The sequence below is a fragment of the Dipodomys spectabilis genome, unplaced genomic scaffold (genome assembly GCF_019054845.1).
Source record: "Dipodomys spectabilis isolate Male_0828 unplaced genomic scaffold, ASM1905484v1 ptg000512l, whole genome shotgun sequence".
Taxonomy (NCBI): domain Eukaryota; kingdom Metazoa; phylum Chordata; class Mammalia; order Rodentia; family Heteromyidae; genus Dipodomys; species Dipodomys spectabilis.
In genome coordinates this window covers 347025-360668 of record NW_024871189.1, presented here as the reverse complement: position 1 = coordinate 360668, position 13644 = coordinate 347025, and the positions used below count along the sequence as shown (strand labels likewise).

Sequence of the window (13644 nt, the reverse complement as noted above, 5' to 3'; positions counted from 1 at the left end):
CCCTGATAAACAGATTCCTGGGCTGGGAAGGTGGTGGCTCAGTGGTAGAGCGCTTGCCTTGCACGCCTGAGGCCCTGGGTTCGATTCCTCAGCACCACATAAGCAAAAAGAAAAAAGCCGGAAGTGGCGCTGTGGCTCAAGTGGTAGAGCGCTTGCCTTGAGCTGAAGAGCTGAGGGACAGCGCCCAGGCCCAGAGTTCAGGCCCCACGACTGGACCCCCCCCCCCCCCAAAAAAAAAAATTCCTTTCTTCAGGTCCACAGAGTCCTTGGGCCTGAAGTCATCTCCCCTTTGTCACCTGGGGAAAGATGTCCACTCGTGGCTGAGGTCTTGGGTCCCACCAGAGCTCCTCATCCTCACTACCCTGGCTGGGGAACTCCACCACACCCCCCCACTCCGGCCTGGCCCGGCCGGTCTCCAGCCAGCCACTTTGGAGTGGGGTTATGGAGAGAAGAGTTACGACTCAGCTGACAGGGTGGTGGAGGGTATGTGGGGGGGTGAGGGAGACGTGGGGGGGGGGGGAGGAGGGGAAGGGATGGGATGGGAGGGGACCCGAGGCGATGTGGGTGATAGCTTAATGCCTGACCCTCAGGTCTCAGCCTTCAGAGTAGCTAGGATGATGGGCGTGAACCACCGACACTTGGCGCTAATGGCCCTTTTATTAAAAATAAGCACTTCACAGATTCCAAGTCCTGTAAACACAGTGTCACCTTCGCTGGGTCTGTTGTCAGGCAGGGGCTGTGAGCAGCGGACACTGCTGGCAGGTGACAGCAGGAGAGGTGGCAGCAATGGCGAGGAGCTCTCGGGGAGCTTCAGACCAGGGTCATCCCCAGGAGCTGTCCGCGGTGCGCTGTCACGCGCTGGCCTCCGCCCCGGGCGGCACCTCTGCCCCTGCATACCACCGTGCATCTGCTAGGCCCAGCTGATGCAAAACTGCTGTCCCATGGACAGCGAGACGGGGATGGCCAGGAGCTGGAGACAAGAAAGTGCCAGCGGTTCCTAGGACAGCCAGACCTCAGGCCTGGGAGGCTGGTGTCCCCGGGGTGCCCCACACCACCCCGGCCCCCCCCTCCCCCCGGCACCTTGTAGAGACGAGCCACCAGCACAGATCCCTCCACACGGCACAGGACGCAGGCCCACCTGTCCCAGGCCCTCACCCCCACATGGGACCCAGACCCTGATCTCTTGCCTGGCTGCTGGGGCTGTAGGTGAAGTTGGAGACAGGGATGCCGTCGGCGAGGACCTGGTGGGGGGCTGCGGACACCCCCAGCACCACCACCCTGCTCAGCTGCAGGTCTGCGCCCTCCCGGCTCACACGCACCGTCCGGCTTACAACCGTGTTCTGCCGCACACAGTACAGCAGTCGGTAAACAGCAGGGGTGGGAGCCCCCCACAGGGACCGAGCACCACACAGCGGGGTGCCTCGACGCCCATCGGCATTCCCCTCACCTGATCAGGGCAGGCCCACCTTGCCCGCCTGGCCTGAGGACTGGTACTCACATTCTTGGCAGAGAAGCTGACCTCCGTGTAGGCCCCTGCCTCCAGCACCCCCAGGCTCTCCCCATCGTCCCAGAACAGCTCCCCACAGGCCTCGCCGCCAGCTGCCAGGGCCACAGCCAGGGCCATAGGCTGCTTGCGGGACTCGGTGGTTGTGAGGGCGGTGCCCTGCAGAGGGTGCACACGTGTCAGGCCCAGCCCAAAGGAGACACGGCTGGAACAGCTCTGACCCCTCTTCCTCCAGGAAGGGTGGCTGCGGACACCCGTGGCCCAGTGCGTGTTTGTCTTGGGATCCCCCTGGCCAAGACCAGCTGGACGGCCCCAAGTCTGTCCCTGCTTTTGCCACCCGAGTCCTCGGGGGCTGGGCCAGGACACGTGCAGCATGTTGCCAGCCAGCTGGGATCCTTGCTCCCCCGCTCACTGGCTCTGGTCCCCTTCCCACAGTGGTCCCCAGAAAGCTGCCCCCAGGCCCTACAGCGCCTGCCCAGCTACCTGTAAAGGCACGATGTACCCCGCCCGCAGGTGGACGTTGATGGTGTCCAGCGGGGCTGGCAGCGTCACCCACTGCCCCCGGCTGTGGATGGCAGGCCCGCCACGTGTTGAGAGCGGAAAAGGGAGGCTGCCAAAGGTGTCTATTGGCACCTGGAAGGAATCACATGTCAAGGCTGGCGGCAGAGGCTCTCTCTTTCTCCCAGGGCCCCTGTGGAGGTCCACAGACAGGCTGGTAGAGCCTCGTGCACAGGCTCAGGGTAGGGACCCACACACTTGGTGGGGCGCAGGCCTGGGGCAGGCCAGGGAATGCCTAGCTTGGCTCGGCCTCAACGAAGGCTGGGGGACGCTCACCAGATACCCGCTGAGGCAGCAGTTTTCTCATCTGGAAAACGGGCACTGGTGGACAGATGCGTCTGCAGCGCCCAAGCCCAACACATGGACAGACAGGCCGGATGCGCAAGTGAGCCTCTCTCCAGTCTCAAACCACAGGCCAGAGGGGCGCGGCGCCCTGCTTTACCCCGGGTTTTAGGGTGCCTGGGACTCACCGTCTGCAGGTCATACCATGTGCCTGAGGGGAAGTAGCCTGTCACCTCGTCCTTCCCGGGGTCCAGCACAGGCGTGATGAGGAGGGCCTCCCCCCACAAGAGCTGGCGGTCCACTAGCCACGTGCCAGAGTCTGTGGGGAACCTTCAAGGAGGAGGAGCAGACAACTTCATCTCCAGGACGCCAGGGCAGGGCTGGGCCCCAAACAAGCCTGGCTCCGAGCCCAGGGCACACGCCGGGCTTCTGCAGGAAGGTGTGGAGGCAGCCTTGGGCCTCTACCTTGCTAACTCATCTCTTGATTATCAAAGCAGTGCTCCATGCTCCAGCTCACACACACGGAATGCAGAGTGTATCACTACCAGGAAACCTCTGCACCTCACAGCCACACCAGCCATTCTGAACACCCCGCACATCTCCCACATGGCCTCCGTGTGCATCCGGTGCTGCTCCTGGAGGCCCAGGGGTCTGTGCATCTCCGTGGCTGTCAGGCCATGCGGCTGCATGCCTGGTTGCTGGATGAAGATCTCAGCCTCCTGAGCAGCTAGGATTGCAGGCATGAGCTGCCAGCACCCGGCTGGTCTCCTAGTGCATCCCACCGCCTCCCTTCCCTTCGGCTCTGAAGCTCAGTGCGTGCCCCTCCCCCTGCAGAGGTTAAGCTCACTCCCAGTGGACTTTCCACAGCTGAATGTGGGCCACGTGACCACGTAGACCACTGGGAACTTAAGTCAGGGACAAGGGGAAGAGCAGCGCTTTCTCTAAGTGCTGGCCAGGCCTGCCTGCTAGAGCTGCCCCTGCATGTGCTCCAAGTCTGGTGTGGGGACACCGACGGGGCCTTGCTGGTCCTCCCGGCTCAGGCTCCCTGCTCCCTGGTCCCCGTCCCACCTCCCACACCCCAAATGTCCCAAGTGGCGTGCCGGGGTACGGGGGCACCGGGCCCCAGCGCAGCACTCGCGGCTCCTGACACGTTCTCCGCCCAGGGCTCACGGGACCGTCACCCTCCCCCACCCAGGTCACTCACTCCAGGAAGAGAGGCCGGGCCACGGTGTCCCCGTGGAGGTGGGCGCGGTGGAAGAGCGTGTAGAGGTGGGGCAGCAGCGCGTAGCGCAGGGCCAGGGCCTTCCTCATAGCCTGCTGGGCCGGCGGGCTGAACCTGTACGGCTCCTGGGGCTGCGCGGGGTGGAGCACAGGCAGCGCCCGCCGTCAGGCTGAGGCCATGCGCGCACCGTGGCTCAGGCACCAGCCTGTCCGCCCCGGCCACCCCGCGTGGCAGGACTTGAGGCGGGGCAGGGTGTCCGGCGGGTGGGCCCCCTACCAGGCTGAGCTGGTTATTGTGGTTCCGCATGAAAGGGTAGAAGGCACCCAGCTGGGTCCAGCGCACGCACAGCTCCTCCGAGGTATTGCCCAGGAAGCCGCAGATGTCCGCGCCAACCAGGGGCACCCCCAGCAGGCTAAACTGCAGGATTTCTGGAAGGACAGAAGCAGACGGGCCTCAGACAGGCCTGTGGGGTGCACTGGAGAAAGGGGTTCCCTCCTCCAGCTTCTGCATCTTCGGCCACAATTCAGACCCCAGTGCGGGCAGAGCGGTGTTCCCAGAAAGCGGGGTCCTGGGCCCTAGGATATGCGGCGGGTGTTTCCAAAAGCAAAGGCGGCAGCGGAAGCCCTCAGGGCCGGCCTGGCCCACAGACCTAGCCCACAGGGCAGACGTCCTGCCAACAGAGCCCGCCCTGGGAGAAGCCCCCCGGATGAAGCACGTGCTGTCAGAGGCAGCCCTGTGAGGGCAGAGGCTGGGCCTGGACCGACACAGCGAGAAGCCAGGATGCCAAGAGCCAAGGCGCCCCCTGAGCTGTGCTGCGGCGGGCGCAGCCCCAGTCCTCTCAGCGGGGAGGAGGACTCCCTGCTGGGGCCCCAGCTTGCCGGCAAGGCCAGAGCCTGGGGCATGAATGGGCCCCGCAGTGCAAGGAGTGCGTGCGCTTGAGGTCTGGTCTGCTCACGAGGGCTGGGGCCAGCTCCTAGCCGCCCTGCGCTGGCCCTGCTCGCTCGATGTCTCCCCAAAACAAGAACCCCGCACACTGGAGCCGACCCTGGGCCCTGAGGCTCCCCTCTGGGTTTAGCTGACACTGACAGCACAGAAGCCCGGCTCAGGAACAGTCGGCTCACACACAAACAGAAACCAAGGCAGGCCAGGAAGCCCAGTGCCATCTCCCGAGGCCTTCAGGCCTGCCCTGGGCGGGACATGGTGTACCAGCGGCAGGAGACCGCCCCTCCCGGAAGGGGCTCTCTCCTCCCCAGAGCTCAGCTAGGCAGGCCCCAGCCACGATTGTTGGTCTTCAAACATCTCACCCAAAATCAAGTCTCTTCTGGCTTCCCTCACCCCTCACGGCAGCCCTCAGACCCCGCCAACTTTCTAGAGCTCTGAGCCACTTCTGGGCAGCAGGGGTCAACCACGTCAACGTGCTAGGGACCCACGTGGATGCCTCTTTGCCACGTGGGGTTGGGCCCGGCACCCGAGGGCAGGGCGCTTGTGGCGGAGCTTGGACCGCGTTTCCTGCAGCTCAAGGTGTGGTCACAGGGGCGGAAACCTGACGCCTTTTAGGGTAATGGCCAGGACCAGCCCGAGGCAGGGACGGTGGGCAGAGAGGTGCCACAGGCAGCAGCCAGCGCAGGAAGCAGGCGAACGCGGGTGCACAGGGACCACACGCCGCTCGTGGCCTGGTGGTGAGCCCCCCACGCGCTCGGAGCCGTCCGAGCTGTGCTGAGCCCAGACCCAGCTTTGCGTGGATGCTCTCCGTGGCCCCCGTCCCAGCCTCTTCCCGAGTCTCGCTCACCTGGCACAGAGTAGGCCAGCTGCTCCCAGCTGCTCCACACGTCCCCCGTCCAGTGGCCTGCATAGTGGCCATGGCCGGAGAACGTCGAGCGGGAGATCACAAAGGATCGTGTGCCTCGAACCTTCTCCAGGGCCCTGGGTGGGACGGAGGGTGAGGGAGGGGGCACAGAGCTGTGTGGAGCCGCGTCCCCCAGGACCCCACACCTGGCGACAGCAGGGCAGCATGGGGGGATGGGGGGAGGGGGGAGAGGCCTCCGCCATCTGCAGGGCAGTCCGCTCTGCGCCAGCCCCCTAAGGTGTCTTCAGGGGAGCCCTGCCCCAGCCCGCGGGCGTGATGGGGTCCCACCCGACCACCCGTCCAGAGCAAGCGGCAGGCATGCAGTCGGGGGAGCTCGGGTTACTGTGGGGTAGGGGAGGTGGCCGCAGGTGGGCTGGCCCTCCCAGCAGCCCAGGCCAGGGCATGAGGTGAGGAGCGGGCGGTGGGCTCACCTGCTGGAGGCGATGGCCTCGGTCAGGCCATACAGGTTGTGGAGGTTGTAGTGTGTGGACAGGAACTGCAAGCTGGAGGCACAGATGGTGGCCTCCTGCAGGGTCTCACCAACCACCCCTGGAAGATGGGTGCCGGTTTCCATGGAGCCGCCTCCTTGGGGTCCACGGTGCCTTCCCACCCTCCCCTTCCATTCGGCGCGGGGCGCGGGGCGGGCAGAGAGCTCACCGGGCACATAGGGCGGGTTTTCCAGAGTGTTGTCGGGGCAGCCATGCTCAGAGCCCCTCACGAAGTTGGAGGGCTCATTCATGTCCTGGGAGGGAGGGTCAGGCAGCGCGGGATTGGGCTGGTGCCAGAGATGGGGGTGGGGTGGCACCCAGGGCGCGGGCCGCACTTACAATCCACATGCCATCGAAGGGCACCTGGGCGTGGAACTCGGCCACCATGTCCCGCCACCAGTTGAGGGTCTCAGGGTTGGTGAAATCGGGGAAGGCGGTGGACCCAGGCCATACCTGGGCACGAGACACCAGAGGGAAGGCCCTGGGCATCTCGGCTGCTAGCAGAGCAGCTGCCCCCTCTTCCTCACTGCAGACCCAAGGCCAGCCTCGGGGGACAGTTCCCTGGTGGAGGCGCCAGAGGGGCCTCAGCCCCGGGACAGCCAGGGCCGCGGCCTGCCCAGCCGTCTGGGCTGGAGGCGGACGGGCTCATAACCAGAGGAGATGGCTGGGTCTCTGTGGGGGCCTCCCAAGAGGGGAAGGGGGACAGAAGGACCCCCAGGGCTCTCAGGATCTGCCTGGGTCATGCCAGGGCTGAGCCCCGCTGCCCAGGAAGCCTGAGACAGAGGAATTCCAGGGGGCGTCCTCGTCTGGAACCTCCCACCCCCAGCTGGACCCCAGCCGCTTCCCACTGGCCAGAGGCCCGCCGAGCCCACCTTCCCGATCAGCGGCTGCCCGGTGGCGTTGGTGATGAACACTCCTCTCCGTAGACCCTCGTCGTAGGGCCGGTAGCTCCCAGCAGGGCCGTCGCTGCTGATGGCAGGATCCTGCGGGTGCGGTACACTGTGAGTGGGACCAGGATGTAGCAGGGCCCAGGCCTGCGTGTGGAGTGCACCCTGTCTGGGAGACCCCCCAGGAAGAGACCGGCTAGCTTTGCCTCTCCTCTAAGGCTTCGGGGACCAGGGGGACCATTTACGCTTGATAGTGCTTTTAACGCACAGTGAATACAAAAGGGCTGCATTGCTCTCTCTACTGAGTACCCCTGCTGCCTGCGGCCCGGCCCTCCGACAGGACGGGCCTCTCGGTCCACGCTTCCAGGTCCTCTGCTGAACTGGGTGGGGTCTCTGTGGCTGTGGTGTTCAGTCTCCTGAGCACCCCAAGAGAGCAGCTCCACCAGCCCTGAGCCGAACTCCCCTGTCTCTGAGGCTGACCCGGGCCGGGCTGGCGTGGCACTGGCTGCTCCGTCCTGCCTTCTTCCAAGGCTGAGTCCGCCCGAGGGAGAGGCGGGTCAGGCACACGCAGGCCGCTCAAATCCAGCGCCCCAGACCAAGTCTGTCAGCTCCCAATGTCCCTCAATATTCAAAGGCCCAGCAGGACAAGAAGAAGCTGCACCGAGGGGCCGCTGGCCCTGGATGACCCCACAAAGCAGCCCGGGGCAGGACACTCACCACGATCATCACGTACCGCCGGCCGCCCTGGTGCAGCTCCCGAACTGTGTCCGGGAAGTCTGCGAACCCTTCTTTGTTGAAGGTAAAGTCCCTGCGGGCATCCATGTAGTCCAGGTCATTCCACTGCACATCCTGCAGCCAGACACAGAGGCTCAGGCCCCAGGGCCACGCCCTACTGCCACTCACCAGAAGCGGGGGGAGCCCCACCGAGGCTGGGGCCCGGTGTGCACCCTGGCCCCAGCCACCACTCACCAGGGGGAAGCGAGCCTGGGTCATGTTCTCCACCACCTGGCGGAGAATGGCAGTGGAGGAGTAGCCCCAGCGGCAGAGATGGAAGCCCAGGCCCCAGTACGGAGGCATGAACGGGAAGCCTGCGGGCGACACTGCTGGTAAGCGGGCGTGGAGGGTGGGGGAGAGGGGTGCTGGGAGCAGAAAGGGGGATGGGGGCAGAAGGGGGGACGGGGGTAGGTGTTGAGGGTGGGGGCCTTCACCCACGACATCCAGGTACTGCTGCACCACGCTCTTGGGCTCTGGCCCGAGGAAGACGTACAGATCCAGGATCCCTCCTGTGGACCTCCAGGTGAGGGCTGGGCTGGGCTGCAGGACCACGTCTGGAGGGGGGCAGAGGGGTGGCCTGGGTCAGGGACAAACACCCCACCCCAGGGGCCCAGGCACCCCACAGACACAAGCCACAGCCAGAGTGTGGCTCTTCTCAGAGGAAGCCCAGGATGGCGGTGGGGGAGGGCAGGGGGCGGGCACGCTGAGCCTGAAGGGCAGAAGGGCCCGGGGCGGACGCCAGGGCCTGGCTGGCACCCACTTGGAGCAACGAGAGCAGAGCCGGGGGAGGCCGCGGCCCCCGGCCTCACTTCTCGGAGCTGTCTCTCCCGGGAGGGACGGGGCGCGGGGCTCACCCATGGCGTTGCTGTTCAGCAGGAAGACCCCGTGCGCGGAGCCGCCGTCCTCGAGGACCATGTAGAAGGGGTGCGAGCCGTAGAGGTTGGCTCCGGGCTAGGGCACATGGAGATGGTGCTTTAGTCCCAGGACCCCAGAGGCCACGTGGCCACCCGCCACTCCTCCCGTACTGTGGGTGGCAGGTCCCGGTTCCAGAGGGTAACCCGGCTCCAGTCGGTGCTGAGCATCAGGGGGCTGAGGCGCTCGCCAAGGCCCGTGACGTAGCGGGAGGCCAGCGAAGTGGACAGGTGCAGGAACTGGTCAGCAAAGATCAGGGGGGCCACCGTCGTGTTCAGCCTGCAGGAGAGAACAGGCTCCCTCGAACCCCCGCCCCCAGAGCCAGATGGGCCCAGCAGAGGGGAGGCCTGCATAAGGCTGACTGCAGCCCTCAGCCACGGCCAGTGCGAAGAGCCACCGAGGCCCGGTGGCTGGGCCAGGCCCTCAAGGTGGACAGAGGACAGCAGTGGTGCCCATGTGGGGGGGCCGTGTCAGGGGACACAAGGCCGAGTGACTGCTGCCTGGCCCAAGGCCCCAGCTTTGTCCCGGCGAGCTCGCCATCACTCGGCCCCGTCTCCACATGGCTCCGTGGCACAGCGAGGGCCGGCTGCTTTGGCAGGAGCTGGTAACCGTGGCTAGCCCCACAACCCGACACGTTTGATAAAGGCAGGGCAAGGCCGGGCAGGCGCACGCCTCCTGGACGCAGAGCCACTCTGGACTGGACCTCGCCTCGGCTAGCGCTGGTGGCTCTGTGGGAGGCCATCCTGGGCACCACCAGGCTGGGTAGCATGGGTACCATGCTGCCATGGACACCTGACCAGCTCCAGACACCGCCTCAAGGCTTCTGGGGGACTAGGGCCCCGAGAGGCCTCGGGCTAGGAGACTGGAGAGGCTTCTGTGAAGAAGGGGCTACTGCCACACACCCAGGCTGAATCCCAAGCTGACAGCCAGGGAGCTCCCACAGGTGCTGTTGGTGGAGGGGGGAACGGTGAAAGCGATGGACCAGAGCGAGGACAATGCTGGCCAGCTCACAGCTGGTCTGCGCCCTCTAGGAAGTTCTGCCCACCCAGAGCGGAGACACAGGAACCTGACTCACAGCACCCGGCCATCGGACTTCCTGCGCACAACCACCCCGAAGGGCTCTTCCCAGAACTCCACGCTGTAGAGCGGGGACGGCGCCCGGCTGTGGACATGTGGTGTCTCCAGGGGCACCTCATAGCGCTTGCTGGAGGGGTCTTTGATCTAGAAGAGAGAAGGTGGCATCTGAGGCCGTACAGGCGGTGTCTGCCTCTCCCCTTCACTTACCAGACACAAGGCTGCAGGAAGGTGGCATCGAGCTAACCCCCCACAAGGTTTTCTTTCTTAGGATTTGAACCCAGGGCCTCTAACTTGCTAGTCAGATAACGAAACCCTTGAGCCACACCACAGCCCTGTATGTTTTATTGTTGTTGTTGTTTGTCGGTTGTGGGGCCTGAACTCTGGGCCTGGGCGCTGTCCCTCAGCTCTTCAGCTCAAGGCAAGTGCTCTACCACTTGAGCCACAGCGCCACTTCCAGTTTTCTGGTGGTTTATTGGAGATAAGAGTTTCACGGACTTTCCTGACTTTCCTGCCCGGGCTGGCTTTGAACCTCGATCCTCAGATCTCAGCCTCCTGAGTAGCTAGGATTACAGGCGTGAGGCACTGGCGCCCAGCCCCTGTATGTTTTATATAAATAGGTCCCTAAAATACACAGGATATCCTGCATTAATTGCTTAAGCCAACCAGGTGCAGGTGGCTCATGCCTGTAATCCTACATACTTTAAAAGGCCAAGAGCTAAGGATCATGGTTTGAAGCCGACCTAGGTAGAAAAATTCATGAGACTCTTATCTTCAATTAATCAGTGAAGAACTAGAAGTGGAGATATAGCTCATTTGTTAGAGCACCAGCCTTCAATGAAAAAGCTTAGGGACAGCGCTCAGGCCTTGTGTTAAGCCCCAGGACACACACAGACACAGACACACACACAGACACAGACACACACACAGACACGCACGCACTCACGCACGCACGCATAAAGCCAGGTGCTGGTGGCTCATGTGCAATCCTAGCAATTCAGGAGGCTGAGATCTGGATTGTGATTTGAAGCCAGCCCAGGCAGAAAGTTTGTGAGATCTTATCTCCAAAAAGACACAAGTGGAGCTGTGGCTCAAGTGGTAGAGCGCTACCCTTAGGCACAAAAGCTCAGAGATGGTGCCCAAGCCCAACACACACACAAAAGGGGGGGGGGGCATAAAAATCACTTCTCTGTAGCTATGGGGTGCTGCAGGCACAGTGAACACAGCAGAGAATTGAGCAAAAGGAAGTCTGTCTGAGTGGTGAGCAGTCAGCTGGGGCCACTACCCACTGCCTGCAGCACTTCCCTGCGGATGCCTGGGACAGCTGGGACAGCCTGACCCCTGGGCGGCCTGTACCCCGCCTCCCACAGCACCTGCCACCACGCGAGTCCTCTGCTATACAGGGTCCACCCTGCCCACCTCTGGGCTCCCAGTAGGGGCACAGCACACGGCAGGACCACAAGAGGATGCGTGTGTTCCCCTCCTCCGCTCGCACCCTGTCTCTCTACACACCATGAGGCGCAGGCGGGTGTCGGTCTCCATCAGCACGTCCAGCTGTAGGACCAGGATGTCCTTTGGGAGGAAGGTGGGCGTGCCCCGGACCAGCGCGGCTGTGTAGCCTGTCTCTGAGGGCCTCAGGCCCTTCAGCCGGTAGCTGGGGTAGCTGGGTGGGAAGAAGCACCAGGGCTGCCCCCTCAGGGGCTCCCGGGGGCCCGGCTGTGTCGGGGCGTAGCAGCAGCCACGGGCCTCGCACTCGTTCTGCGTGATGGCCCTGTCTGGGGCGCAGTCAAAGCGGTTGTTTGGGGACACGTCGCACTGTGTGGATGCTGCCCAGCGCTGGCCAGGGCACTGCTGGGTGTGCTGGGGCCCCGGCCCCCCAGCTCCATGCTGCTGAGCTCCAGGAGTCGCTTCCAGTCCTCCAGAGGGGCCACGCGGCTCTTGGGGAACCACCAGGACGTCATGCAGCAGGACGTGCCCCAGCAGGGCGGCTGCGGCCAAGGAGAGGAGGGCGCAGACCCCCACCAGTGGGTGGGGGCGGGGGGGCCGCCTCACACCCATGGTGGTGCAGGCTGCCCCGTGCAGCGGGCAGAGTCTGGAGGCCTGTGGAGAGACGGAGGCCCAGTCACAGGGAGGAAGGCCATTCCCACGGGGCGTCCACGCAGTGACCTGTTGCAGTGCCAGGAGGTGGAAGGAGGCCAGTCAGGGGACACTTCCTTCCAGGGTGCAGGTGAGGAAACCAGGGCAGGTGACAGTGGGGACTGGTCAGGATGGAGGAGGGGGCGCTGCAGACAGTGAGGAAGCACGGAGCAGACTTCCAGACAGTGAGCAGGCTGGGCAGACTGCCCGACAGGGAAGGCAGCCACGTGGACCTGACAATGAAACAAGCTCTATCCACAGGCGTCTGAGCCCCACCTCTGCAGACAGGGGTGACCCAGGTCAGGAAGGCCTGGCTAGCGAGGTGTCCTTGGAGTAAGCTGTCCTTTGGGAAACCTGCTGCCTCCCTGGGCCCGTTTCCTGTGGACGGGCACAGACACACCGCCGTGAAGCCTTGGCCACGGCAGCAAGGGCCATCAGAAATGACCACGAGACAAGAGACCAAGGCCCTGCCCACAACCACTTGCCAAGAGCTCCCCCTCCCCCGTCATCTCTGTGGCACGTGGAAGAAGCACGTTCTATTCTATACTATACCAGGGGCTCACAGAGACAGAGGTAACAATGAGGACCCAGAGTTCAGAATCTGGTGGCAAGATGGAGATGGCTCACCTGCTCATCTGTGTGTCTAACTTTCTATCAAGCCACTGTGTTAGTCTAGCTCCAGAGAAGTACAGTGGTACCATCACAAGATAAACACATGGGGATCTTATTCAAGGCCCTACTGTTAAAATAGTGGGGTAGAGCCAGGGGCCTGTGGCTCATGCCTGTAATCCTACTCAGCAGACTGAGATCTGAGGATCGTGGTTCAAAGCCAGCCTGGGCAGGAAAGGCGTGTGACCTTACCTCCCAATTAACCACCAGAAAACTGGAAGTGGCGCTGTGGCTCAAGGTAGAGCGCTCGCCTTGAGCTGAAGATATGAGACAGCGCCCAGGCCCCGAGTTCAAGCCCTAGGACCGGGCCAAACATAAAAATAGCAGGGCAGGTGCGGAGTGGCGGTGACTCACGCCTGGAATCCTAGATACCCGAGAGGCTGCGACTGGAGGATTGCGGTTTGAAGCCAGTGGGGCAGGAAACTCCACGAGATTCTGCCTCCAGTTAACCAACATGCCAGACTGGAGGCGTGGCTCAGACCCAATTATGAGAAAGCAAGGAAATGGGAAGTGCGAGGGCCCAGGGGCATCCCCCCTCCCTGTACCGGCGCGCACGCGCACGCGAGGCGGGACTGGCGCACGCGCACGCGCACGCGCGGCGGGACTGGCGCACGCGCAAGCGCACGCGCGGCGGGACGGCGCTGCGGTGAGCTCCCGCTCAGAGCCGGGCTCTGTCTGCCGGGGGCGCAGACCTCACTCCCGCGCTGACCCGGTGGCCGAGGGGGCGCAGCATCCGGGGACCCGGCCCCTCACCACACGGCGCAGGCGCGCGGCCGGGCCTCCAGCCCTCGGGCCCCGGTCACCCGCCGGGTCCGGGCCGCACCCCGCAGCAGAGGCGGCCCCGCGGCCGGGAGCGCACGCCCGTCGCCACTGCGGGGAGAAGGTTCTGGAATACTGGAGCGGGCAGGCCGGGCCGCCCGCGGGCCCTGGCGCTCCGGCCGCCCCCACCCGGCCTCGGCTCCTCCCGCCCCAAGGGCGCGGCCCCTGCTGCCCGACACGGCGCCCTGGCCCCGGGCCGCAGCCCACGACGCCGCCGCGGACGCGGAGGGGCCGGGCGCCCGCTCCGCGCCTGCGCACAGCGGCGCGGGACCCCGCTCACCTGCGCTCACCCCCGCCGCGGCTCACGCGCCGCGGCCGGCGGCCCGGGTCACGTGGTCGGCGGGCGTGGCCCCGCGTCCCCGCCCGCGCAGGCGCCCGGGGCGGGACGCGGGGCGGGACGCGGGGCGGTGCCCAGCCGCACCCCGCGTACGGGCGTGGCGCCCGCAGACCCGGCCCGAGCCGCGCCCGCCAAG

General features: G+C 64.8%; 1 protein-coding gene across 1 annotated transcript; it reads right to left on the bottom strand.

The window, feature by feature from the left end:
* Nucleotides 1-635: 635 nt before the first annotated feature.
* Nucleotides 636-13486, bottom strand: Gaa (alpha glucosidase). The gene is made up of 20 exons (XM_042670024.1): nt 13452-13486; nt 11060-11647; nt 9549-9694; nt 8587-8752; nt 8416-8512; nt 7996-8115; nt 7757-7875; nt 7505-7636; nt 6773-6883; nt 6240-6353; nt 6070-6154; nt 5844-5961; nt 5356-5489; nt 3843-3994; nt 3549-3697; nt 2533-2674; nt 1988-2137; nt 1499-1663; nt 1188-1340; nt 636-970 (listed from the first exon to the last, which is right to left on the bottom strand). The coding sequence occupies exons 2-20, from the start codon at nt 11603-11605 to the stop codon at nt 911-913; spliced, it is 2859 nt and encodes a 952-aa protein (XP_042525958.1). The 5' UTR covers nt 11606-11647; nt 13452-13486; the 3' UTR covers nt 636-910.
* Nucleotides 13487-13644: the final 158 nt, after the last annotated feature.

Excerpts from the sequence above, each read along its gene's own strand:
- Gaa (XM_042670024.1), bottom strand. The coding sequence starts at position 11,605 with ATGGGTGTGAGGCGGCCCCCCCGCCCCCACCCACTGGTGGGGGTCTGC. Across the intron at positions 5,962-6,069 it reads AAACCCGCCCTATGTGCCCG|GGGTGGTTGGTGAGACCCTG; the intron begins GTGAGCTCTCTG and ends CCCATCTTCCAG. Across the intron at positions 971-1,187 it reads CCTACAGCCCCAGCAGCCAG|CTCCTGGCCATCCCCGTCTC; the intron begins GCAAGAGATCAG and ends TCTTGTCTCCAG.